The sequence below is a fragment of the Vanacampus margaritifer genome, chromosome 2, assembly GCF_051991255.1.
Source record: "Vanacampus margaritifer isolate UIUO_Vmar chromosome 2, RoL_Vmar_1.0, whole genome shotgun sequence".
NCBI lineage: Eukaryota > Metazoa > Chordata > Actinopteri > Syngnathiformes > Syngnathidae > Vanacampus > Vanacampus margaritifer.
In genome coordinates this window covers 7363440-7390713 of record NC_135433.1, presented here as the reverse complement: position 1 = coordinate 7390713, position 27274 = coordinate 7363440, and the positions used below count along the sequence as shown (strand labels likewise).

The window sequence follows — 27274 nt, the reverse complement described above, 5'->3', positions numbered from 1 at the left end:
AACATGGTCACAAGGGGGTGAGGATCGAACCCACAGACTCACGGTTGAAAGATGGCCACTCTACCACTGAGCCATGCCGTCCCAATTACATTTAAACGTACTTGCAAATATGTTTGAACGTACTTGTAGGCTAAATGCTAAGAAGGATTTTTTTCCCATAGTGCCACGGGGTATGCAATTATGGGCAAAAAATGCCAAAAAGAAATTGTTTAGTGTACACTGCAGCTATAATAATAAATCATATGCTACGGGGGTGTTGACATGCGGAAGTGCATGTGCTGAAAAAAAAATGCCTATAGGAAGTCATGCACTGCAGACATAATTAATCATAAAAGTTATGAATAAATTTTTACGTACTTAATTTATGAACATGCTTATCTCAATACACTGTTGCATAATGGGGAGAAAAGTTTTAAAGTGCTAAAACGTTTTCAGCATTAAAAAAAAAGTAGTTCATTTTAAGTGATTGTATTTGATCGTAATACAAAATACGAAACAACACTTAAAAAGTTTCCACCCTCTTGAGACACTAAAGCTGGAGAGCCTTGATTCTGCATTTGTATAAATTGATAAAAATATATATTAATAGCATACTGTTGATTTTGCCGGGGAAGTACCGTGGTATTTTTTTGATATCGTTACTCCGTGCAACTCTAATTTCTAATAATGACACATTTGCTAATCAGCGTCCTTGTAAAAGTTGGCGCACCAATGCAAAAAAGTCAAAAGACTCTTCCAAATTTTTGGTGGGTCAACATGCTGGGTCAAATCCAGCCTTTTGAAAATGGCTGCAGCCAATCAGACGAGGCTCGCAAATGACACTTGAATGGACATTTTAGTCAAAGTCAAAGCTCATGTTGCCAACACACATTACAAAACAATTAAAAAAAAAATAATAATTGTTTTACGTGGTTGGTCAAGCCATGAGTTTTTATTTATTTATTTATTTATTTTGATCTTAAACAATTGAACATCCTTTTAAATTTCTAACAAAACGCTCAGGGAGCTCCCAAGGTTATCGGTACGTCTTAAAAAGTTGAATGGAAACTCAATTAAATATTTGTTCCCATAATTTAAAAATACCTGAAATCCTAAACTTACTCCTTGGTTTTTTTTTATGTCGAGTAAAAAAATAAAAATAAAAAAAATAGTTCAGAAGGTTGTGCCAGAGTCAAATGTGTCAAAATGCCCAATATCGGTTTTGAAGCCGTGCATCTCCTTCAAAAATTGTGCACCCGCTTAAAAGAGTCAGAAAACTAGCTACTACCTCAAGCATTTATAATAGGGTGCAACATGTTCTGATCTATTTGTTCTGGTCGGAACCCGAACTGCAGATGTTTGATGCTCTTTTGATGGAGTCCAGTCAGATGACCCATGTAGTAGGTGAAACCCCAACTTTTTAAGCCGCGCACCCCCTTCAGTATACGCAGAAAAATCATACCCCGTCTTAAAAAAAAAATAAAATCCAAATAAAGCCCATTTTTGACATGTTGGATCCAAATTTGTGGCTAACTAAAAAGATACACCAATGTCACGCACCCCCGTCCAAATCCCGTCAGAGATGGTGCACGCCCTCCTTATTTATGTACGCCTGCCTGCCACTCATCTTCGCCGTACGACATGCGTGTCGTTATTGTCACCGACTTGAAATATTCCCATTAAAATATCTTTGACTTTGGCCGTCGGCCATTTGTGTAATGGACGTCCTTGAAAAGCTCTTTGGATGATTGTCGGCAGCGGGATAAATCACAGTGGAGGTGACGCGCGCCACTTTTATTCATCGGTGTCGCTAATCTGTGCCGCGTGTGGGTGTCCCGCAGTGCCCGGCGCCGTCCCGCTGGAATCCATCCAGGGTAGCGCCTACGAGGAGAAGATCGTGGTCACGTGGCGGGAGCCGGCGCAGACATACGGGGTCATCACGCAGTATGAGGTACTCATGCACCAAAACATTAATTGTTAATTCATTGTTGGCAAATTATGTTGGAACGCATGTATTTCTATTTTAGCAAATTATATAATGACAGTTTTTATTATATTATTATTTTTTGTCATTTTTATTTGTTTATTTTAAAATGTCATATCAGTCATAGAATAGTACAAATAAAAGCCAAATAAAAAAGCAGTAAAATAAAGTAAAAGTTAAAGGTACGGTACAAAGGACTTGTTTTGGCTTGTCCGGGACGTTTCTGGGCGGAGACTCAACGTTTTCCTTCCAGCTAAGCCACGGAGGCAAGCGGCCACTCCTGATTGGTAGGCTGGTTTCACGCTCATTCTTGGTTGACTGCTGTCCTCGGTCGGCTTCCTCGAGCTTCAGTTTTGAATGTTGTGTTTACAAACAGCAACAGAAAAACATCGGACAGCACCTTTAATGTGTAAGAGGCAGTCAGTTGAAAAGTATAAAAACAATAAACACCCGTAAACACAACTGAGAATAAGCAAATCACTCAATACTGACTAATAAAACACACTTAAAAAGTAAGTTAATCTCTTTTAGTAGTTATTTTGAAATAAGGTAATCACTCTTACCAGTTACACAAAAAACATAAGGAACTCTTCTTACAAGTATAAAAATAAGCTAATGACACTCAATATATATAAACACGTGTAAACAATAAGACACTCATAAAAATGTAAAACGTAAGCTAACCACAATTGATTGTGAAATGTAAAAACAAAAAGAGTAAACGTTGCACTAGTGTAAAAATAAACTTAACCACTCCTAAGAATACTACGTATAAACAATAACACACTTGTGCAAGTAAAAAATTAAGCTAACCACTCTTGATTTTAAGACATATAACCAACAGTAAAAGTCAGTCAAAACCGAACAGTTTAAAAATTTGCTCAAAAACATACACAATAGTAACACAGTCAAAACAATAAGATACCTGTGGGAGTGCAAAAACGAAGCTCACCAACCTCAATCATAATGCGTAAAATATATGCCATAATAGACTTGTCCGAGTGCAATAGTACTATGACCACTCCCAGTTGTGACGCTGAAAAACAATATGACACTCGTAAGAAGTGCAATTAAAAACAATAAGACTCGTACATGTGGAAAAATAAGCTCCCAATCACAATGTAAAAACAACGAAGCTCATGTATAATACTTGTCAGAGTGCGAAAATACACAAGCCACTCTCAATTGTGATGTTAAAAAAAACAATAAGACACATGTGTAATGTGCAAAAATAAGACCATCTCAATCATAATGCGTAAAAGCAATAAGACACTTGTCGAAGTGGCAAAATGCATGAACCATATGACACACAAGTCTAGAAATAGTGTAAAAGTATAAAGCGTAAAGTGTAAATATCAACAACTCTCAATAGTAGCAGGTAAAAACAATAAGCCACTCTCACGTGATGTGTAAAAATAAAACGATACTAGCACGCCTACAAATAAGCTAACCACTTTCAATCCCTATAAACAATCAGACACTCGTACAAGGGTATGACAAAACGATATACTGTATATAAAGTCGTATTTTGCCCTTTGAACTCTATTGAAAGCACAATTTCTCTCTTCTTGACTGCGGTTGCGAGTCAATGTTGACTCATGGCCGCTCGCCACCTTTGTGCACGCCTCCACAAGGCAAATAGTGTCCACACACACACACACATTGATCTTAACCAAGTCCACGGTTTGGGAAGTAATCCCGCCGCCTTTCCCACAGATTGATTCCCTCGCCGATCGCTGTTTGCTCACCGCGCTAGGTTATTTTGACTGGGTTAGCGGGGCTCTCCTCTCATTGGACGAGAGCGAGGATTGAGCGGTGGGGGGGGGGGGGGGGGCTTTGTTTAGTCGAGCGGATGCAGAAACAATGTCCATAAAAGGAGGAAAGAGAAAAATACACCACACACAGCAGGTTGGCTTAATGGCTTAAAGAGCGACGCGTCTCGGCTGTTTATCTTCTTTAAAATTTCATACGACACGTAAAAGGGAAGTGTGTGTATGTGTGTGATCCACTTTATGGAGCATAACCGCCTCCAGGCTCTCCGAACACGCCACTTACGGCTACTACCCGCAAACAACAGGCTTTTTGTTCATTCATTCACTCACAATAACCCCTGAAAATCAGATAATCCAGATGTTAATTTTGATTTCATACAATGAAGCTGACTATTTTTCTGCCTTCTTTCCACATTTACTTACATGTAGTGGAATATTTTGTATTATTATTGAATAATTCTAGCACTTTGAGTTTTGATGCCATATATTAAATGCTTTACAAATCAAATGTATTATTATTATTAATTCCCTACTGATTGTAGCATTGATGGTCTTTATTTCATTTATTCACTTATACATACTGAAAATATAATTTATACATGTACAGTCGCTATTCACATTAAGTGTAAAGAGAGTTATTGATACATGATTGTTTTTTGCTACCTGTAATGCTGCTGACTATTTTTACTGCTGTCCACTGTAACTGCTGCATATAAAATATATGTTTATTCATGCACAGTCTGTCATTGTTATAAATGTAGATAGATAATTTATAGCCCTGTGTATTTTTTTGGGGGTTACTACAGGGATGTGATTTTTCCGCTAATTCGCGGAATTCCGCTTTTTTTTTTATCTCCCCCCCACAAAAAAAAAAATCAGATTTTATTTTTTTTTTTTTTTGTAGTTCATTGTGTATGCACATGACTCCGACAGATAACATCTTCTGCTATAACAAAGACATTTGTGGTATGCTCTAATATGAGTTACTTTTCATTTGGTCATGATACAATTATTTGTTCATGAAATTTGAACTCTTCAACATTATTTATGTGTTAACTTAGTAATCACATTAGTTAGATATGATGATATTCTCAGTGATAGTTTTTAAAAGCAAAGGCAGTCCAATGTTTTTGAATGTGACTGATTTTGAGTTGACTAAAACTGCCATTTTATATGGGATAGTTCAATATACATTGAAAATGTATGCTGTTGTTTTGTCTATTTCTTTGTCATGTGAGTGCATTGAAAGTACTTAAAGACACGGAAAACCCATGAACTGGACCTAGCTGGGTGCCAGCGGCCCCCAGACCCCCGGCTAAATTTTCAGATAATTTCACTTTGGTCAAATCACATCCCTGTTACTACATACTCCGCTGCCGACTACTGCTGCTGGGTATATATGGTATCTATTATTCATAAACATTTTGTGATTCTTATACATAGCTATAATTATAAACTTTTTTGATTCAATTGCAGTATTTTTTTTTTCTCTCCACATTTTGCAGCTGGCTAATGTTGCTGCTGTTCACATCTCCTTTTGTATTTATTGTATTTATTTAGTGATGGCGTTTATCATTTACATATACTGTATATAAAAATAGTTGGGTCAAAATCACACAATATGGGTCTAAAAAGGACCTACCCAATTTTGTGGATTATTTATTTTACCCCAAATATTGGGTCAAACTCACTTGAGTCAAATTTGTTCAAATTCCCCCAAATTTGGTTGTTTTTGTACATAATAATCCCCCCCAAATTTGGTTATATTTGGGGTTGTTCTGTAGATTACTTTGATCCAACTTTTTGGGTTAAAGCAACACTAAGGAACTTTTAGTTAATGTTGATTATGGCGGCGCCATATGGGCAAAAGGGGTAATGTTATGCCTGAAGGAGGAAGACCACATTTCCCACGAGGGCAAGCGGATTGCGTTGTTTTTGAGCTCACGCCAGCGAGTGAAATCCGGGCCAATGTTGATCCTTGACTCTGTCCTTTTATCTGAGTTATAAAAATATTTGATTAAGGTTGAAAAGGTTCTTAGTGCAACTTTAAATGAATAATATAAAAGGTTGGGCGCGTCCCTTTATTGACCCATATTGGGTTATTTTTTTACATGTAACTGTTTTTAGAATATAGTTTGAATATGTATATACTCTTGCCTGGACTCGTACGTAAAACACACATTTGCATATTAGTTTACCATTTAACCACCAAATCCATTCAAATGGTTTAACTAATTGTACATTTGCCGAAAAACACGCGCTAGGCCCAAAAATGAAAAACCCGATTTGATTATATTGGACTGGTAAATGGAGTTCCTTAGCCTCATTTTCACTTTTTGAAAATATTGTATATTGAATTGTACCTATGCGGCCAACGCGCTAACACAGCTAGCTAGCAAGGTTTTCCATTTTTTCTTTAAAATAACTTACTCTAACCTCCAGGATCCCTCGCCGTACACCGGCCAACGGCAGAACCGAGGATGTGTTGTTGGCTTTTCGATCAAGTTTTAAATCCATTCATGTTCTGTCATACCAGTTAGCTAGCACGAAGCTAACCCCTGTGACAGTTTATCTCTCCGGTCCAGGGTCCACATTTGCAAGCGCTCTTTGTGCTAACGACAAAGATGTTTATACATTGCCTAGATGGGCTTAATGGACTAGTTGGTTAATAGTTTATTACTTGGCTACAGATTGGCATACGCCGGCAAACATTTCTGGGTTTCGGGCAATTTGCATCTCAATTTGAGCCGCCACTGACACCCCAAAATTTACTCAAGTTTTTTTTTATTCTTGCTGATACATGTCTTGAATATTTTGTTCATAAATTCCAGACTTTCACATAGCATTTAAAAGTTCAAACAGCTGCAAACTTTTACGACTTAACGTCAAAGAGGCTTTTGTTCCCGACATGTCCAAAATTGGCGGCAACAACGCTCCGATTGTCAGGTACAAGTCGCAGCGTACAAGAAGTGACAGTGCTTTTCTTTTTGTAGGTTCTACGGGGAGGCATTAAGGCAAGTGCTTTCGCTAATATCCATTCAGAATAACTCAAGTCCCCACTTCAAGAAAACACCACGCGCGCCGCTCATAAAAAGGAAAAGCTCCATTATCATTCCAATTAAGGAACACAAAAGGCAGTTCGGAGCGCCACATAATTTGTGTCCATCAAGTTTGGAAATGCTCATAAGCCTTCTCTCATTTAGTCCTTTTGTCTGCGCCGCCCAAGCGCATATCACCACGTTTCAGTTTGAAATTACCCGTCACCGCCTCTCGCCACGTCCTTAATGAATGTGACTGCAGAAATAATGGAAAACATGTCGGCAAATCCCATCCCGCGTAATATTGGTTTACATTTTTTTCCTCAACGCGGAGTGTCGGGATTTATGAAGCATCGCAAAGGCATAAAATATAAATACGTACGCCATCATCAACACCTTAGTGCGGGGTAGTCGGAATGAACAAATGGGCTGTAACCTCACCACTTATGCTCTTAATAAACGAGTCGACTAAAGCGGTGAGTTATGGCGGGAGAAAACGCGCAGGAAGCCATCAACTTAGCACTTACACCTGCCAGCTTCATTAGGCACACCTTGATGGCACATAAGAAGCCTGCCAAGTTTGGATTGACAGTCAAAACAATTCATAAAAACAAGACTATTTTGTACCATTAAACTGTTCATTTATCACACTCTTAAAGCAGTTTGGTCAAAACTAATCCGGTAAGGGTCAACAAGGGCCTGACCCAAATTTTTGAGTTATACGTTCAACTCCAAAACAATGAATTCAAACTCAATAAACCATAGGACAACCCAAAAAGTTTTGGTTTTATACAAAAATACCCCAGAAAATTGTAATTGTAAATAATAACAATACTAGTTAAATGAGTATCTAGTTAACTAACTGGATCAGTACCTTACTGTGGGAGCAGTACAAGATGTATTCTTGTAGTATTTGCAAACAAATACCACAAGAATTCAGTTTGCTGGCAAGGTTCTTATTTTTGACCCAACTGTTTTTAGAGCGAAGCAACACGCTTAAAATGATTTGGGTAAAAAATAACCCAATGTGTTAGACTTAGTTATTTATTTAACTAGTATTGTTATTGCGGGTTGTTTTTGTATATAACCCAATATTTTTTTTTTTTTACAAAATAAAACAAATTGGGGGTTTGGGTTGTGCAAAAGAATACTTTTTTTTTAATACCCATATTAGATATTTTTTACCCAAATGTTATTAGGAGTGTAACTTCATTCAAAAAACTGTTGGGTTAAAAAAAAAAAAAAAAACTTTTTTGATATTAAAAAAAAAAAGTATTCTTTTGCACAACCCAAACCCCAAAAATGTGTTATTTTGTAAAAAAAAAAAAAAAAAAAAAAAAAGTATTGGGTTATATACAAAAACAACCCGCAATAACAATACGAGTTAAATAAATAACTAAGTCTAACATATTGGGTTAGTTTTTACCCAAATAATTTTAAGCGTGTTGCTTCACTCTAAAAACAGTTGGGTCAAAAATAAGAACCTTGCCAGCAAGCTGAATTCTTGTGGTATTTGTTCGCTAATACTACAAGAATACATCTTGTAACTGCTCCCGCTGATACGTTCGCCACTGACATTTTTCAGGTTATACCAATCGGGCGTTGTTCAGGGCGGGACATGCAGCTGTGACGAAACCAGGAAGCGCAGACGCCAGGAGAAACAAAACAACCTAACATAAATGAATGGATGCTGCAATTAATTATTTTCTCGCAGAATTACTCACCGTTTCCTTGTTGAATGTTGAACAGCAGCGCATCGTGCATTTTTATCCGGTAAACATGTTGGTGCTTTTTTTTTTTTTTTTTTTTTCTAAGACGAGACTGAAGACTACGTTTTCATCCGTTGCCGTGATTGGTCAGAACAAAAGATGCCGCATTGTCCAATCAGCTCGAAGTATTGTACAGAATGTCCTTTCTATTCCCGAACGGATCTGCCGAGTGAAGTTCCAGATTGATAACGTGAAGAACTCTCTTGAGTGAATCACAATTATCAATCTGGCTTGTTCGGTTACAAAAATAATCCAATTTGTGTATTGTTTAGTAAAAATTTTAAAAAGAACGATCAACTTTCCGGTTTCTTTTGCCCTTTCTTCCTTTTTTTTTTTTTTTGGTACAAAACTATCCCCAAAAAATGTGTACAACAACCCCAATAACGATACTAATTAAATGAATAACTAGGTCTGACTAATATGGGTCAGTCCCTTTTTGACCCATATTGGGTTCGTTTTTACCCATTTTTTTTTTTTAAAGTGTGGCTTCACTCTAAAAACTGTTGGTTCTAAAATAACCCAATTTGGGTATTAAAAAAGAAAAGAAAAAAAAGACCGATAAATTCCTTCGCTTTCCGGTTTCTTTTGTACAAAATTAGTTGTTTTGTATAAACACCCCCCAAAAAGGGTCATTCTGTACAAAACAACGTACAAAGTATTAATTAGTGGCTCAGTCCATGCTCAGACCCCCTCCCCCCCCCCCATCCCCAAATTGGATTATTTTTCACCTAACTTTTTTAGACTACAATAAGTGGTCTAAGTAAATGTTAAAAAAAAAAAAGAAGAGTCAGTAGCATTGTATGTAGTAAGCCAACTATAATCAATAAGTAGTCTATATATAAACAGATGAAATCTTACTAGTCTCACGAGAACAGCCTAATTGATCGGCAATGTTTTCAAGCGAGACCCTGGAGGGGCAGCAGCAGCGCAGACTCTCCCCACTGAATATTCATCTCCTTCCTAGATCTCCTACAAGGCAGTGAGCTCCTTCGACCCCGAGCTGGACCTCTCCAACCAGAGCGGCAAAGTGGCCAAGGCGGGCAACGAGACCGCCCACGCCTTCGCGGGCCTCCACCCGGGCTCCACGTATTCCTTCACCCTGCGCGCCAGCACGGCCAAGGGCTACGGCCCCGCCGTGGCCACACAGTTCACCACCAAGATTTCAGGTCGGTGTCTGTCGGTCTGTTGAATAAGTCATGGCGAAAAAGGGCTTAGCCTCTTTTCAGGTCATTTAAACGGAATATGCAATTATATGATGTTTTGATGATTATTTTCCTACTGCCTTATGCTAACGTGCTGAACCCTGTTGCTGTTAATCTCGGAATCGGTTGGAATGGAATGGATCTTTATTATTATCATTGCACATGCACAAAAGTACAGAGCAATGACATTGACTTAAAAAAAGAAAAATAACGACCAACAGATGGAGACAGAACAGGAAAGCTTGTCGATCGCCACAATGGCTCCCCAGGATCTAAAATTAGGAAAAAACAAGGCTCGAGCTGAGCTCCTTTTAAACTCATTTGCTCCCAAAAACGTATTTTAAATATTGCCATGGTCCCAAAAATGTATTTATATGTTTTTTTGTGTATTTTTTTATGCTAGAGCATACAGAAGGCTTTGATGCAGCCTCTGACCTGAAGAGGTTGCTTAAAGCAATGGTAGTTATTACAAAAAAAACGGCCAGCAGGTGGCAGCAGAGTATAAGAGATCAACCAGGTCCATGTTGAAAAAAAACCCTCAATTACTCATATTTCTAAATAGATTAGTGAATAATGATGAAACTTAGCTATATTCTAAAGCTAATTGCTGCAAAAACGGAAACAGATACAAATATATTTTTTTCCTGATGAAGTAAGAGACCTTAATCTTTCTTTTGGTTATTGGTACAATATTCTGTGGGCCTTGCAAAATCTGTCAAAATCCAGTAAAACAGCCAGGAGAAAAGGGGGTTGCTTCAGTAAAAATGGCTGTAAGTGAATGAGTTAAGTTGGGCATAGTTGAAACCTAAAAAAAAAAGTCAGCACATGCAACATGTTAACATCTCGTTGCCGTGGAGGCAGCCAGTTCTTGAGTAGTTAGCTGATTTATATAATGGGGTTTTTAATAGGGTTATTTAACCATAATTAGTTTTTAAAAGCCCAAACATTCACTTCTTGACTTCTTGACCCCCTCAGCTCCATCCATGCCGGCGTATGACCAGGAGACGTCGCTGAATCAGACGGACAGCACGGTGACCGTCCTGTTGAAGCCTGCCCAGAGCAGAGGCGCTCCAGTCAGGTAGGCTTTGGCAGTCAAAGCTCCCCCAACCGAAAATCAACATGAGCGAGTGTTATGACGACGCTCGGAGAATAGAACCCTCTGGGCCTCCAGCGTACTGTCTTTGAAGATGAGAAACTACTTTGGCGCAGTCGGCGCGAGCTGGCTCCACGATGCCCCTTCTGTGCAAGTCTTTTATGTTAGCGGGGCGTCTCACCCTGAACCTCAGCGGGCTTCCAGGCGGCCGAGGAACTCGTTTGAACCCGTTTTGTTGTAGCGTTTACATTGTTAGCGCCTTTGTGGTTGGTTCCGCAGAGTCATTGTTTTGGTTTGCTGGAGGCACAACTTACCTGCTTCACCATCAATCTGTGAAAACTGCTAGAGTAGTACCTAGAAGTCTGTATGTTAACGCAGAGTTAACAGTTTTTCGAAAGATGTAAAAGACATTTCAGCTCCATTAACCCTGGAGAACCCAAGAACCCTTTTCTTCTTTGGAAAATTATGAATTATACATTAAATGACTGCTATAAATTCACTGAACACCAAAATATATGTTTTTTCAATTTTAACCCTTCTTTTTTGAACTAGCTCAGAGTTGCTAATTTATCAAAATATATATATATAAAACATACTCCTAGGCATTCTGCAACATGATATGAAATAGATTTACAAAAAAAACACAATTTTACCATTTGATGGTTTGCTGAGAAGATGGTTTTGTTTGGATTGATTTCCAGCTCAACAAAACAGCATGTTGCCAGCCATCTTGTCACCACCACTCTGGCTCATGTAAGTGCAACATTCATCCACTAGATGGCCCCATGCAGGGGTCAGAAGTGGCACTCTGGACTTTTGAAGTTAAATTTGTAAAAAAAAAAAATTCTTTGTTATTTGAGTAGCAGAATTTATAGGGGCCAAATTTGACCCCGTGGGTTCTCCAGGGTTAAAAAAAATAATGAACCGGACTTTTGGGGGCGGACTAGGTGAGCATGTACTCCCAGCTTGATGCCCCTCCTCGGCGGGCAACAATCCGAGCAAGGCTGCTCTGGAGCTCTCATTAAGAAAAAGAACCAGACTTTGAGAGGGGACCAGGTTTGTGAAGCAGAGCCCCCTCTCGGGCATGCAACAAAACTCAAGAGACTCCGCCGAGTCGTAGCAATTTGAGTGTTTAGCGCGTCGTGCCTTTGCAGCAAGAAAGATGGCTTTTTAATGGCCTCGCAGGTAGGGTCCGGAGGGACCCGCTCCGCCTGGCGTCTCGTCAGCGGGCCAATTACAAAGATCAAATGATGACGAAGCGCGTGGTGAATCACAGCCTCCATTAATTAGCACAGCAGGCTGCTACTTTTGTTTACCGCCAGCACCCACAAATATTCTTTGGGAGATCCTAACTTCTGTCGACTTTGGATGACTGTTTTCTCCCTTTCTGTATATCAAGCCGTCAATCTTTGTCACGTGACGCTGAGTTAAGCAGATTTTTTTAGCGCAATATTAGGTACACTTGCACAGATTTAAAATGGGGGACTTGCAGATTTTAGCTTCATTGATCAACGGGTGTTTGCGAATGATTGACACCTCGTCGGTCACGCCTTCCGTCTCTGATGGGTTGTTATTTCTTGAGCATGGTGGCTTCTTTCAAATGGACAGGACATTATCTTATTGCTATATTTATTTTTAAAATCTTAAAAATATACATGTCAGAATTTTACAAAAGGTAAAGAAAAACAACATATTTAACGTTTTAATGTTTTTTTTTTTATCTAAACATAATCAGATTTATTTATTTTTTTTCAGATTAGACTAGTACTAGACAAGACTCAACTCTTAGTAAATACTGTTACTATGTACCGATAGAATGAGTACCTATACACAAAATTTCCACACAAAAAGCAAAACAATGACAGATAAAAGTGGTACAGGGTTTCCCACGGGTCATTAAAAAGCGGTAAAAATCATTAAATTGATTTTGTTAAAAAAAATGAAGGCCTTAAATGGCATTAAGAAGCATTAAATATGTCGAGAGGCCTTCAAAATGTAATTACTTTTACATACAGCGTCGTGCAAAGGAGTCACTATAACACAATTTAGCAATAATTAATGTAATTATATATATATATGCATTTGTGGGGACTGGTAATTTACAATGAGCAAAATGGCCTGGGGTCTACAAGTTTCAATACAAATACTAATTGCTCTGAAAGAAAAATGTAGTGTTCCTGTCACCAATGTCAAACAGGAAACAGTGATGCCACCTAGTGGCAGAAAATTACCTTAACCCAAATATGACTCAATATTTTTCACTCCTGTTAATTAACTGTAACTTTACGATTTACTATATCAATGAACTAAATGACTCAACCACATGTGTATTTGCTAACCATATCTGTACACTTTTACGCTAATTAACACAAGTATGAAAAACTTGAAAAATATTACAATAATTGTAAATGATTTGAAATCTTTTTATTTGATAACATTTATAGTATAAAACAATTTCAAAAGTCGGGCAGCACGGTGGCTGACTGGTTAGCACGTCCGCCTCCCAGTGCAGAGTACGTGAGATCGAGTCCGGGCTTCGGCCTTCCTGGGTGGAGTTTGCATGTTCTCCCCGTGCTTGCGTGGGTTTTCACCGGGTACTCCGGTTTCCTCCCACATTCCAAAAACATGCATGGCAGGTTAATTGAACACCAAATTGTCCCTAGGTGTGAATGTGAGTGTGTTTGTTCGTCTCTGTGTGCCCTGTGATTGGCTGGCAACCAGTTCAGGGTGTACCCTGCCTACTGCCCGAAGCCAGCTGGGATAGGCTCCAGCACCCCCGCGACCCTTGTGAGGAAAGGCGGCCAAGAAAATGGATGGATGGATGAAATTTCAAAAGTCCGCCCCTGATGGTCATGGTAGGGGAAGTTTTTCTGATTTCAGCAAGGCTGTAAAAAGAGGTTATGGAAGCGTACTGTCATTTTATATCCTTTTTGTTTTGACATTATGCTATGACTCCTTGACGTTCAAGACCAACCGACAACGGGAAATCACCTCATTGACACAGAAGACCTTGCATGTTATTTGGAGAAGGTCTTTAATTCAGATGATGTTTAATTCCATTTGAAATGGAACACTTTAGGAAATCACTTTTAAAGCCCTGGTGAAGGAAGATGAGCGCGAGGGATTTGCTCACTTTTTGGATGGGTTTATAACAGCAACGCAGAGCAGCAGCAGAAGCATATTTGATTTGATCATGTGACTTGCTGATTCGGTTTGGAAGGCTGATAGTGGCCGCGAGCGCTTTAAGATGTTTTGCAGGAAGTCCGCTGCAAGATGACACGATAACGCCATGATGACTGTCCGTTAAGCATCCGCCAATGCGCCAGAATCAAAGTCATAGCGGAGATTATCCGCGGAGAAGCTAATTGCTATCATATACGTACAAATATGTAGCGCTCTGATTGGGCCGTTAATCTCCGGGAACATTTCTCACCAGAGGGGACAGTGTTCCTGTAAGAGGATTAAGGCGACTGTCTATCAATAATGCCGCTGTCACGTTTGCCCCCTTCGACGGGGGCCAGAATACACCCACCTCACATCAAAAATAAATGTTTACAAGCTTGCGCGGCAATAAATGATTCGAGATGCCTCCGCTTATCTTTGCCGCCACTAAATCAGAACTCTTCTGCCGGCGTCACCTTTGCCTCCAGCCAGCGGAGATGTTTCAAATATGAAGTGTGCTTTTGCAAATGAGATGTTTTTCTTCTTCCCCGTAGCGGCAGATAATCTGCACCCGAGAATGACATGTGCTCTGGCATAGTGCTCAAATGAAACACTGATGCCAGGCGGTACACTTTTATTTATTTATATATTTATTTATACTGTATTGTAGGGTTCTCCTTTCTCCTATAATAGACTCCCAAGATTCCCAAGGTGTGTGTACGTGTATATATTTGGGGTTTGCATCTCTCCAATAAAAGGCGAATTGGTAGGTACCTCGATACACGATATACGACAATTTATTTTAAAAGTGAAACAATTCGGTTTGATTCTAATTCAATATGGTACATCTCAGCTCGGGAGGACATGATGCAAATCGTTTACATTTTATAATGTCAGTTAACTTGTAAGTAAAATAAATGTGCCGTTTCAGTCAGAGATATTATATATGTATATATTGGGGTGTCCATCTCTCCAATAACAGGGTTCCCGCGGGTCAATAAGCAATTACAGTAAAAGTCATTAACTCATTTGCTCCCAAAAACTTATACATTCTACATTAAATGTTTTAAGTGTCCCCAGACAAATTTATAGTTTTTTTTTTGTTTTTTTTGTTTTTTTTATGCTAGAGCATTCAGAAGACTTTGATGCAGCCTCTGACCTGCAGAGAACGGGTGAAGCAATGGTAGTAATTACAAAAACGGCCAGTAGGTGACAGCAGAGTATAAGAGATCAACCATGGCCATGTTGCAAACAAGCTCATTTACCCACAGTTCTAAACAGATTTGTGAATAATGATGAAACTTAGCTATATGCTAATGTTATTGGCTGCAAAACGGAAACAAATAGAAATATACTTTTTTTCCTGATGAAACAAGAGACTTTAATCTTTCTTTTGGTAGGTTCCATGTTTTTATAGCGATAGAACACAATATTCTGTGGGCCCTGTAAAATCAGTCAATCCAGTTAAACAGCCAAAGTGAAAATGGCTGGGAGTGAATAAGTTTAATGGATTTTGTGGGAAATTAAAGTCTTAAATGACCTTAAAAATCATTTTTAAAAAAAAAATGAATGTCCAGAAGCATCGATTTTATGTATTTGTGGGGTCTGGGTACTAGCTGTAATTTACAATGAACAAAATACGCTGGGGTCCATAAATCCCTTTATTTTCAAATTAAATGAACAAATTTGCAAAGAAAAATGTTTGTCATCGGCGTGCAACATGAAATGCTAATGCCATCGAGTGGCAGAAAAAATAACTTCAAAACAAATGTTTTACACTCCTTTTAACTCTATAGTATAATTTCTATTCTTTTGAATTGTTTTTTTAACTTCAGCTCATTTTATAAATTACTGTATCAATGAATCAAGTTTAAACCATACTTATATGTATTGGGTAAACATATTTGTCAGCTTTTGTTCATTACCAAGAGTATGAAAAACTTAAAATATATTTTATTGTACATTTAGAACATATGTCAAATATCCAATTAGTGATTAATCGTGAGCTAGCTGTGGAAATCATGATTAATTATGATAAAAAAATTTGAATAGACTGACATCAACACAGTATAAACGTGCGCGCGTGTGTGTGTGTGTGTGTGTGTGTGTGTGTGTGTGTGTGTGTGTGTGTGTGTGTGTGTGTGTGTGTGTGTGTGTGTGTGTGTGTGTGTGTGTGTGTGCATATGCAGTAACATGGTAAATGGAAAATGAACTGATCTTATGTAGTAGGACATAGGCATTAAGTTTGTTTTCAGTTGCTTTATAAACGGCATTAAAAAGTATTAAATTAGATTTACTGAAACGCTGAATAAAAGACGATCTGATACGTAGCTTGATATATTTTAAAGTTGGATATTACACATACAGTGGTTTCAAAATTAATCAATAACTAGTTTACTAATTGAGTACTTATTAAGAGCCATTGTTTAAATTTAGTTTTTTTTATATATACTGTATATATAACAGAGTTTTTTTTTTTTTTTTTTGGTATATTTTTAAAAATGTTTACTATTTTTAACCATGCTAAGCTTGTACTTCTTTGCAAATGTGCTCCACGTGTACTTTCCCCTGCCTGTAGCATCAGATTATCGGCACTAAAGCAAAGTGATTTGACACACCCCTAAAATAAGCAATAACTTCCTTTGCCGGAGGCTTGGCACACGCTTAGCGCCGCGACTAAGCACAAAAATCATCGTCTTCTCGTACCTTGGGATACGGCGTGAGCTGTGCCGACGAGTGTTCAGAGTTGTTTGGTTTACGGCCGCTTTAAATCAGCCCCTGTTAGCATTAGCGCCAGTCAAGATGGTGATGGAGAGGCCGCCGCCCCTGTTATCAGGCCACATGAAAAATAAATCAGACTCCCGTGGCCTCCGTCCGCTCGTTGGCAAGTCAATCTGGCATAATTGGTCTGCGGAGGAGAAATCCATGAGATGAGTTGGGCAGAGAGGAGAGGGGGCTAATTGGTATCGGCACAGGTTGCGGGGGGGACCACAGCTGAGATCAAATCTATTCATATACACATTGTGTTTTTAAGATAGTGCTCATAGAGGTACACACTGCGTGTATGTGGCGCTGTCTCGTCACACCACAAACTCATGCATGTAAGATTTCCGCATTTTTAACATCTTATTAGCAACGAGCCCGTAGCGCGACCACGGCGCAAACATCGGCAACAGCTGCGAGCGGACTCTTTGTCAGTCGGCGGCTTGCTGACCTCCGTCGGGACGCTACACGCATGATAAAGTGGCCCGTCCGTGAGACAAGCAGGATTCAGTGGACAAAGTGGTCTCTGTCAGGCGTACAGAGGGGCCGCAGTGGCTACCCAACTCCGTACACCAGCCGAGCGTCGGCGAGGGAGGGAGGAAATGCAACGAGCCGTTGACATTTTCTCTTCTTGAGTGATAAGAACGAGCAAACAACACATTCTTAAATATGCTTGTAAATCTTCATACAATATTATTAGGGCCCGAGCAGCGACCGCTGAAAGGTCCCTATTGTTTTTTGTTCTAATTATTATTATTATTATTTTTTAATTATTATTATTAATTCTTTATTTTCTGCAAAGAATCACATTTTGGGGGTCCTAAACATTTATATTTAAAAAAAAAAAATGAAGTTGTCATAATGACATGGTTCCATAGCGCCCCCTACAGGAGAAAAATAAAAACCAATACCGGCACGTTTGACCTACAGCTACGAAAATTGACACACAAAAAAGTCTGTTGGGACCATGTGCTAAAAATGTACTAGAAATGAGCTATGAATTTTTGAATGTCCTATTTTGGCCCATTTTTGCACGTTCACAGGGGTCATACATTTGACCCCTTTTCCTAGGCGATACATTTAATTGAGTTCAAACTTGGCCTGTATCATCTCAAGACTTGGGACAACACCTAGGGAAAAAATCTTGAGTTTTTTAAATACTATATGACGGGGGCGGGGCCTCAAACTCTGCGTTTTGTATTTGCTTCGCCACAAAAGGAGAAAATGTTTAATAATTCCGCTGTACATGCTCCAAAAAATCCCAAACTTCTCATGTATGTTAATAGTCACAACCTAAAGGCATCTATATGATAATATTCGGTAAAATCTATATCGCCACCTAGTGTTGACAAAAATTGACATTTTTTACATTTTCATCTACTGCATCTACTGCCCGTGAAAGGGATCCAGTTAAAAATTTGTCACAGTAGCCTTAAGATGTTGATCATGTCCCACACCAAATATTGTGACTTTTTGGCAAAGGGCATGGCCATTACGGAGCTACAAAGTCTGCTGATTTTTATCATGTATTGTACGATTTGTACAAAAATGTATCATAAGCGCCCCCTACAAATTTTTAACGAAGCAGCCCCGGTTTTACGTTTACGCCAGTTCTATGAAAAAAATGTGGGTGTATGAGGGAGCCCAAGACTTACAAAAAAGTCTCTTGGAGCCATATGCTAAAATGAACAGAAAGTGAGCTACGAATTTTTGAATTTCCGATTTTTGCTCATTTACAGGGGGGCATTCTTTTGCCAATTTCTCCTACACGTTTGATCCGATTGACTTCAAATTTGGCCTAGACCATGTCTAGACCTGGCCCATCAACAGGGTAAAAAATCGATCTTTACTTTTACAAATATTATTTGATGGGGGCGGGGCATCATATTTTGTGTTTCAAATTTCCTTCGCCATGAAACACGAAATGCTTAATAACTCCCCGGTACATGCTCCAACAAATCCCAAATTTCACATGTATGTTTATAGTCACGACCTGAAGATATCTCTATGACAATATTCAGTTATAAATATAGCGCCACCTAGACTTTGGTCGCCCAAAAAAATTACGACACATAAGGTATTTTGTCCAAAATTTGGATACTCTTTGTAAATGTGATAAGTAAGTCAGTTCTGAATATGTTTTTACTTTCCACCACTCAAATGTTCACTGGCATCATACCTATTCATACATATGTACTTTTTATTTTTATTTTTTAAATGTATGCCCTCTATGGACAATAAAAGCAATATTGTGCTATGAGTAAAACTAACGATTATCTGTAAATATAAACTTTAATGTAATGTAATGCCAATCGGGGCATTCATTGCCCAAAAATAAAAAAGGACGCTGATTTTTGAGGTCCTTAACATTGACCAAAACTCTTTGCCATACTCTTTGCCATACCCCAATGTACCCGTACCCAAACGTGCAAGTACCCCAAAGTGCCTGCAGCTCTAGTTATTATTATTTTAAATACAGACATTAAGGGAAAATTTACTGTATAAATGGAAATATTTTTAAAATATGTTTGAATAAAAAATATGCTCGGGGAAATATATATTATAAAATACTAGATTTAAAAAAAAATGTTGGGTTTATTATGTAATATATTAAAAATATTTATTACATAAAATAAGTACAAAGAATGATCAAACACATACATACTGTAAAAATGTTTCTGAATCTTCCTGCAATATTAACATAAAAAAATTAAATTAAGGGAAAATGTACTGTATATATGAAAAAATATTTTAAACATTTTTCAAAAAAACATATGCTGGGGGAAATATATTATATACTTGGAATTAAAATACTATATATGTTGCGTAAAATCTATTAAAATATGTATTAAATAATAATATATTAAAATATTTATTACATACAATAAGTCCATTCCGGTGAAATATATAAATGATTCAAGGACGGTTTGATTTGAAAGTGGAACGATTCGATTCGACTTTGTGGGATTACGATTTGATTCGCTATACACTTACTTACATATCAAACAATGCATATATTTTTCAAACAGGCTAGGATACACATTTTTATATAACAAACTGTCAGGAGGAATATACTTTGTTTATATGATATTGGAAAAAATTTCATGATTAAAAAATACAATGGAGAAAAATTTTGGGGAAAAATAAGTACTTTAAAAGATGTTCACCTGTTGACTTCATATCACATTGATACAACACACAAGTCTTCCTAACAAAAGAGCTGAGTAAGATGAAGTGAATCTGTTCCACATATCGACAGCAAAAACAGCCTGAAAAAGTACAAATTAAGTTCCCGCAGGTGTCTCTCTCTGAGTGATATGATGATGCGGTTGCTCCATGCGTTATTTAATGATACAGCACAGGGACGGCTGCTTTCCCTTTCCCGCGGCAAAGTAGCGAGCGCCAAAGGCGAGGAGCCTCCCGGGGTTAAGAACTCGTGTCATGTGCAAATCTCAACCTGCTGCTTCGCGTCTGCAGCAGCTGCACACGCAAACGTGCAATTCGGAAAACTCGCAGACAATTATAAGAAACATTTTTCAGCAGTTTGTTTACATGGAGAAGTAACAACTTCATGAAATGATTTTGGGGGTGAAGGTGGAAATATTCTACTCTCGTTTTTCAACAATAATCCCTGCTGTCATATTCCTGTAATGGCTTGTCACCATCTCACAGTTGCAAGGATGACTCACTTGGACACAAACACGGGAATGTCGCAAGACATGAAAACAAACAACATTCAAGGTGTGAGCAGCGATGGATGGGTTCTTGCAGGCCTTTTTTTTTTTATCACCAATTCTCAAAATGAAATAATTTTGTCATTTGGGCGAATTTCTTCCTAAGAGTTCAAGAAGTTTGTCAAAATAGATTCTTCAAAGCAAAGTGGCTGACTTCCTGTTCAGTTTCAAGCATGATCCTTGAAACTTTTATGCGTCATCATCATAGCCATGCACACCTGATATGTTGATCGGTGAAATTATCAGATTGGATACTATCTACTTTCAACTTTCTACTGAGTGAGTTTTGTGTATGCTTTGCACGATCAGGATTTTTTCGGCCGATTACTGATTAGCGATCGAGTTTGAAAAAAAACTATTGATCACAGATGAGGCAATATATCTATTTAGAAAACGTTTATATTTACTCTACCGTCGACCACCCTCATTCGCGGCTCTGCCCACAAAGAGCAAAAAATCCACATATAATTGACGCCACAAAAACTCAAACGCTTATTACATTTAAATATAATATTTAATGTCTTATTTAATGAAGCTGATTAATTACGTCATTGCTCGCTTACAGACGATCACCAATTTTACATAAAATGCCAAATATCAGCCTATCCCGATTCAGCTGTTCAGATCAGTGTAAAGTCTAGTATTGGCATCATGTTCGGGACCCTTAACTCATTCAAGCCCAAAAACGTATAAATACCTTTTCTTAAATACTTTATCCTGTACTCCCAAAACGGGTTTTTTTTTTATGCTAGAGCATACTGAAGGCTTTGATGCAACCTCTGAACTGAAGAGAATGCTTGAAGCATTGGTAGTTATTACAAAAAATGTCCAGCAGGTGGCAGCAGAGTATAAGAGATCAGCCAAGGCCATGTTGAAAAAATCTCATTTACCCACAGTTCTAAACAGATTTGTGAATAATGATGAAACTTGCTAATTGCTGCAAAACGAAAACTGATACAAATATACTACAGACGCTCCCCACCTTACGAACGAGTTACGTTCCGGACGATCGTTCGTAAGGTGAATTTGTTCGTAAGTTGCTTCAGTGCTATATTTTGTATTATAATTTATGTTTAAAGCCTATATAAGTATATTGAAGGTTTATTTAAGTATGTTTAAGGCTTGTACAAGTAACCTGCATTGGTTTGTACTGAAAAAAACGTAATAAAATGGAGAGAATACTACAGTACTGTACTACGTATGTTAGAGAGAGAGAGCGAGAGACACACACAGTATGTACATGTACGTAATAAGACAAATAAAATGAAGTTTAACTTACTTTTGGAAGATGTACTCGATGCTTAAGGAGATGATGGAGGAGGAGGAAGAGGAGGATTTTATATCATGAGAGATTCTTCGTCGTCGCTGGAATCGGCTTCAAAAGTTATTTACTCCTTTATGGGGACCGGCGTTTCTTCTTCCTCCTCCTCGACACGTTGCTGAGCCTCCAATGAGCTCTCACAGCGCCAAGCGTCGGTATTAGTGGCGGAAAGAAGCACTACGCGCAATACAAAATCGAACTTACAGCATTTCTTTCCGAACATTTTTCGACATACTGTACGCGCAGAAATGTTCGTATGTACCGTTGTTCGTAACTCAAATGTTCGTAAGTAGGGGAGCGTCTGTACTTATTTTTCCTAATGGAAGAAGAGAGACTAAACTTTCTTTTAGTAGGTTCCATCTTTTTATAGCAAAACCACACAATATTCTGTGGGCCTTGGAAAATCTGTCAAAATCCAGTAAAGCAGCCGGGAGCGAAGAGGTTTGCTTCAGTGAAAATGGCTGGGAGTGAATAAGTTGTTATTTTCACCAAGATAAAAGATGGGCGATGCTAAATTAAAAGATGCTATGCTATGTAATGTGGGCGGTGTAAAGATTGATCATTTGAGGATCATTTGATAACAAAAACCACTGTACATAGTCAACATAATATACAACAGAAAGTTCTTCTCAACCTTCAATGACTTGTATCAGGGTGGCCTTTTGTTTGTGTCAGTCTGAACTTTATAAAATATTTTCAAATGTATTTATTTGCCTTTTCAACATTAGTTCTATTTGTCAACAACTAGAATGATCATTCATTCAATGTTCTGTTGTGGTTGGCTGTTGTATAGGAGGTAATATTCTGATGCATCACTGAAGCATTCGTATCAGTCTGCACAGCTGAACAACTTCTGCGACCGATTTGAATCAAATCAACGCTAGCTAAGGTACACTCAGATGGCCGCGCGCGCACACACGCACCGCAGATGATCAATTGTTCCCTACGGTTGGCGCGGGGATGATGAAGTGCGCCTTAGCGTGTACAGCATGTGCACTCTTTAACCCGACACTTAATCACGAGGGCCCTTGCTCGCATCGTCATTTGCAAAGCTCACGGCGGCTTCCTTGTTTAGCCGTGGCTAGAGAGGTGATGAAATATTTAATCCTGTCAGAAAAGAGGATGATTACAGTTGCTTGGGGGGGGGGTCAAAGGGTAAAGATAGACTTGCACGCGGTAGCTGCTGAAGGGGCCCTCGTGATTGTCCAACTTTGACGCGATGCTCCACCTACCGGGGTTTGAATAGTTTGGGATTTTTCATTTGTCATTCGTCACTAAGTGTTGATGGTGCAGCATCAGGAGCAACTGGGGGTTCAGTGTCTTGCTCAACGACACTTTGCAGGATCACAAGAGCCAGGAATCAAATTGTCAACCTCTAGGCTGGGCGACAACCACACTACTACTGAGCCATGCCGCCTCAATAAGTCATATGTGACTGTTCTTGGGTTAGTTCATGGGGTCATTGTGTTGTTATGATGATGTCACTTTCTGTGTAGTTGCTATGTCCCTTGTGATGAGGTTTGCAGTTGCTATGTCCCATGTGGTGATGAAGTTGGCAGTTGCTATGTATTTGCTATATCCCTTGTGATGATTAAGTTGGCAGTTGCTATGTCCCTTGTGATGAAGTTGTCAGTCGCTATGCAAATGCCATGCCCCTTGTGATGAGGTTGGGAGTTTCTATGCAGTTGGTATGTCCCTTGTGATGATTAAGTTGGCAGTTGCTATTAACCTTTTGATGATGAAGTTGTCAGTTTCTATGTCCCCTGTGATGAGTTTGGCAGTTGCTATGTCCCTTGTGATGATGAAGTTAGCAGTTGCTATGTCACTTGTAATGATGAGGTTTGCAGTTGTGTCCCTTGCGGTGAAGTTCTCAGCTGCTATGCAGTTGCTATGTCCCTTGTGATGATGAAGTTGTCAAGAACAAGAATGGTTGCTTCAAATCAAAATGGTTGATTTTGTGACCAGTGGGTCGGATAGGGACCGCGCTGGCCAAATGAAATGTGTAAATACATATGTGATGATGAAGTTGGCAGTTGCTATGCAGTTGCTATGTCTCTTGTGATGATGAAGTTAGCAGTTGCTATGTCACTTGTAATGATGAGGTTTGCAGTTGTGTCCCTTGCGGCGAAGTTCTCAGCTGCTATGCAGTTGCTATGTCCCTTGTGATGATGAAGTTGTCAAGAACAAGAATGGTTGCTTCAAATCAAAATGGTTGATTTTGTGACCAGTGGGTCGGATAGGGACCGCGCTGGCCAAATGAAATGTGTAAATACATATGTGATGATGAAGTTGGCAGTTGCTATGCAGTTGCTATGTCTCTTGTGATGATGAAGTTAGCAGTTGCTATGTCACTTGTAATGATGAGGTTTGCAGTTGTGTCCCTTGCGGTGAAGTTCTCAGCTGCTATGCAGTTGCTATGTCCCTTGTGATGATGAAGTTGTCAAGAACAAGAATGGTTGCTTCAAATCAAAATGGTTGATTTTGTGACCAGTGGGTCGGATAGGGACCGCGCTGGCCAAATGAAATGTGTAAATACATATGTGATGATGAAGTTGGCAGTTGCTATGCAGTTGCTATGTCTCTTGTGATGATTAAGTTGTCAAGAACAAGAATGGTTGCTTCAAATCAAAATGGCTGATTTTGTGACCAGTGGACTGGATGGGGACCGCGCCGGCCAAATGAAATGTGTAAATACATACAGTTTAATAAAAGAAAAATGCTGATAAACCTAAATATAAAAATGTATTGAAAAAATAATGAGGATGTAAAAAATATGTGTATGTGTATTTTTTGCAACTCATGGGGCACTACTGAGTGACTTTGGGGGATATGATTTTGTATCGGATTCAGATTTAGCTCATGTTGCGTTGTTTTCACAGTGCCTACCAGGTGGTGGTGGAGGAGGAGCGTCCAAGACGTGCTCGGGGCACTGCCGAGATCCTGCGCTGCTACCCAGTGCCCATCCACTTCCAGAACGCCACACAGCTCAACTCGCATTACTACTTTGCTGCCCAGTTCCCCGCCGGCGGCATCCACGGGCCGCAGCCCTTCACCGTGGGTGACAACAAATCCTACAGCGGGTACTGGAATGCGCCGCTGCTGCCCCATAAGAGCTACAGCGTCTACTACCAGGCCGTCAGCACCGCAAACGGGGTGAGACGCGTTGAACGCCACAGTTTTTGTTCACATTTCCGTTCCTTAACCCTGGAGAACCCAAGAACCCTTTTCTTCTTTGGAAAATTATGAATTATACATTAAATGACTGCTCTAAGTTCACTGAACACCAAAATATATGTTTTTTTTTTTCAATTTTAACCCTTTTTTTTGAACTAGCTCAGAGTTGCTAATTTATCAAAAAATATATACTGTATATAAAACATACAACAACATTGTACCATCTGATGGTTTGCTGAGAAGATGGTTTTGTTTGGATTGATTTCCAGCTCAACAAAACAGCATGTTGCCAGCCATCTTGTCACCACCACTCTGGCTCATGTAAGTGCAATATTCATCCACTAGATCAGGGGTGGCCAAGTTCGGTCCTCAAGAGCCACTATCCAGCCTGTTTTTCATGTCTCTCTCCAGTAATGATTCGCGATCAGGATCGTTATCAGGCTTCTGCAAATCTCGCTGATGAGCTGATCATTAGATTCAGCTGCATTAAAGGAGGGAGACATAGAAAACAGGCTGGATAGTGGCTCTCGAGGACCGAACTTGGCCACCCCTGCACTAGATGGCCCCATGCAGGGGTCAGAAGTGGCACTCTGGACTTTTGAAGTTAAATTTGTAAAAAAAAAAAAAAAAAAGAGAAAAAAAAAGGTCTTTGTTATTTAAGTAGCAGAATTTATAGGGGTCAAATTTGACCCAGTGGGTTCTCCAGGGTTAAAAATGTTAGTACGCTCCCACGTAGATGCTGTCAGTTGTGAAACCTGTCTTTGCGTGTGCCTCTATGTTTGCATTATACCGCCCCCTGGTGGTCATGGAATGAATTAAAGCAGGCAAGCCACCAACTGTGTTACAAAAGGCAGAAACATACACTCCAGACTGCCTGCATGGCGTCCACCTTAGCACAATGCAGTGTGTGTCGCGGCGGCCGCTAATTGTCACAGGCGTAGCAACCGCAGCGACGGGCCAGCCGACCGATCGCACAGGTCGCCGCCCCCCTGTCTTCAAGTGGATGCTACGTGACCCTCGCTCCCGTCCCTCCTCGCTTGCCGCTCGATAGCAATTTGCAGCGCGCGCCAGCCGATGGAGCTGAATGAGAATGCGCTACCGCCGGCCTCCTTGAGCAGCGGCGGCACGTCCGTTCCGGGAGGGCAGCGGTAATAATGTGAGGCCCGGCCTGAATTCAATTAGCCTGTTGGCACTCCAGAATAGAACACATACCGTACTCAAACTTTTTCTGCGTGAGTCAGTGAGTGTGGAAATCAGGACTTAATATACTTTTTGGGGATGCTGGACAATCTAGTGACCCTTGGAACATCAATAAATTAATCTTTATTGCAATAAACAATATCAGACTTATTACGCATAAAAGTTTTGGGCTTTTAGTAGGGATATCTAAACTAGGGTATGGGGGCCATTTGTGACCCGCCATCCATTCTTAAGTAGCTAGCGACATATACTAAAAATGACAAATGCCAGTAATACATTTGTTTTATATACTGTAGAACTTTTCTAAATACGTAAAGTTGTAAGTGAACTATTGACAATTAAACATGTAGTAACATTTCTCTTCATAACACTGTGGTGAATAAAGAAAATATATTTTTTACAAGCAACAATGGCGTCGTCCACCAAACTGTGAACATATCACATGAATGATTGCCTGTAAGTTTTATGAATGGTCAGCTGACGACAGTTCACTCCTGTTTTCAATATAGAAATGGGAGTCGGCTATTTCCTGGTGGGTTACTGGGTCTCGACCACAAAATCTTGTAAAATCCTAAATTATTTGCCTTATAGAAAGCTTCACTGCTAGCAAAAAAACAACAACTATGTAAACAATATCTAATCACCTGATTGACTGATTTTGGTGTTAAAAAAGAATCTGTGAAATATATCCATCGATTTTTCTGTATGTGGAAAAAGTTTGGACAACTGTTTCACTAAACTGAAGTCAAATAAACTATAAATGTATATGAAAGACAGTTTATATACTTCAGTTACATTTGTTTACTTTCGCTCTTGTCAGCATTCACTATGATTTTACAAATTTTTACCAAACATAATCAGAAGTCAGTCATACTCAAATTACACTTATAATGCAAAGAAATGTGTGTTTTTTAACTAGCGTGGGCTGATATTACACCCCGATAGTATAATAAGAGCAAGCAAAAATATTGTGATCTTTATTTATTTTTTTATTCATTTATTTTTTACGTACAGAAAAACATGTTTTGCCATTGAACACAATCAATTTCATTTTTAAATGTAAAACAGAGTATTTGGTGCCAT

At 39.1% G+C, this 27274-nt stretch overlaps 1 protein-coding gene across 5 annotated transcripts in view; it reads left to right on the top strand.

Moving 5' to 3' along the window:
• Positions 1-27274, top strand: part of LOC144042751 (receptor-type tyrosine-protein phosphatase mu) — a 245438-nt gene that overhangs the window by 131096 nt on the left and 87068 nt on the right. For all 5 annotated transcript variants that reach the window (XM_077555675.1, XM_077555673.1, XM_077555680.1 and 2 more), the window contains exons 9-12: positions 1821-1930; positions 9507-9708; positions 10720-10822; positions 24697-24970. In XM_077555675.1, the coding sequence (XP_077411801.1) occupies positions 1821-1930; positions 9507-9708; positions 10720-10822; positions 24697-24970 (689 nt within the window). The remainder of the gene's footprint in view (positions 1-1820; positions 1931-9506; positions 9709-10719; positions 10823-24696; positions 24971-27274) is intronic.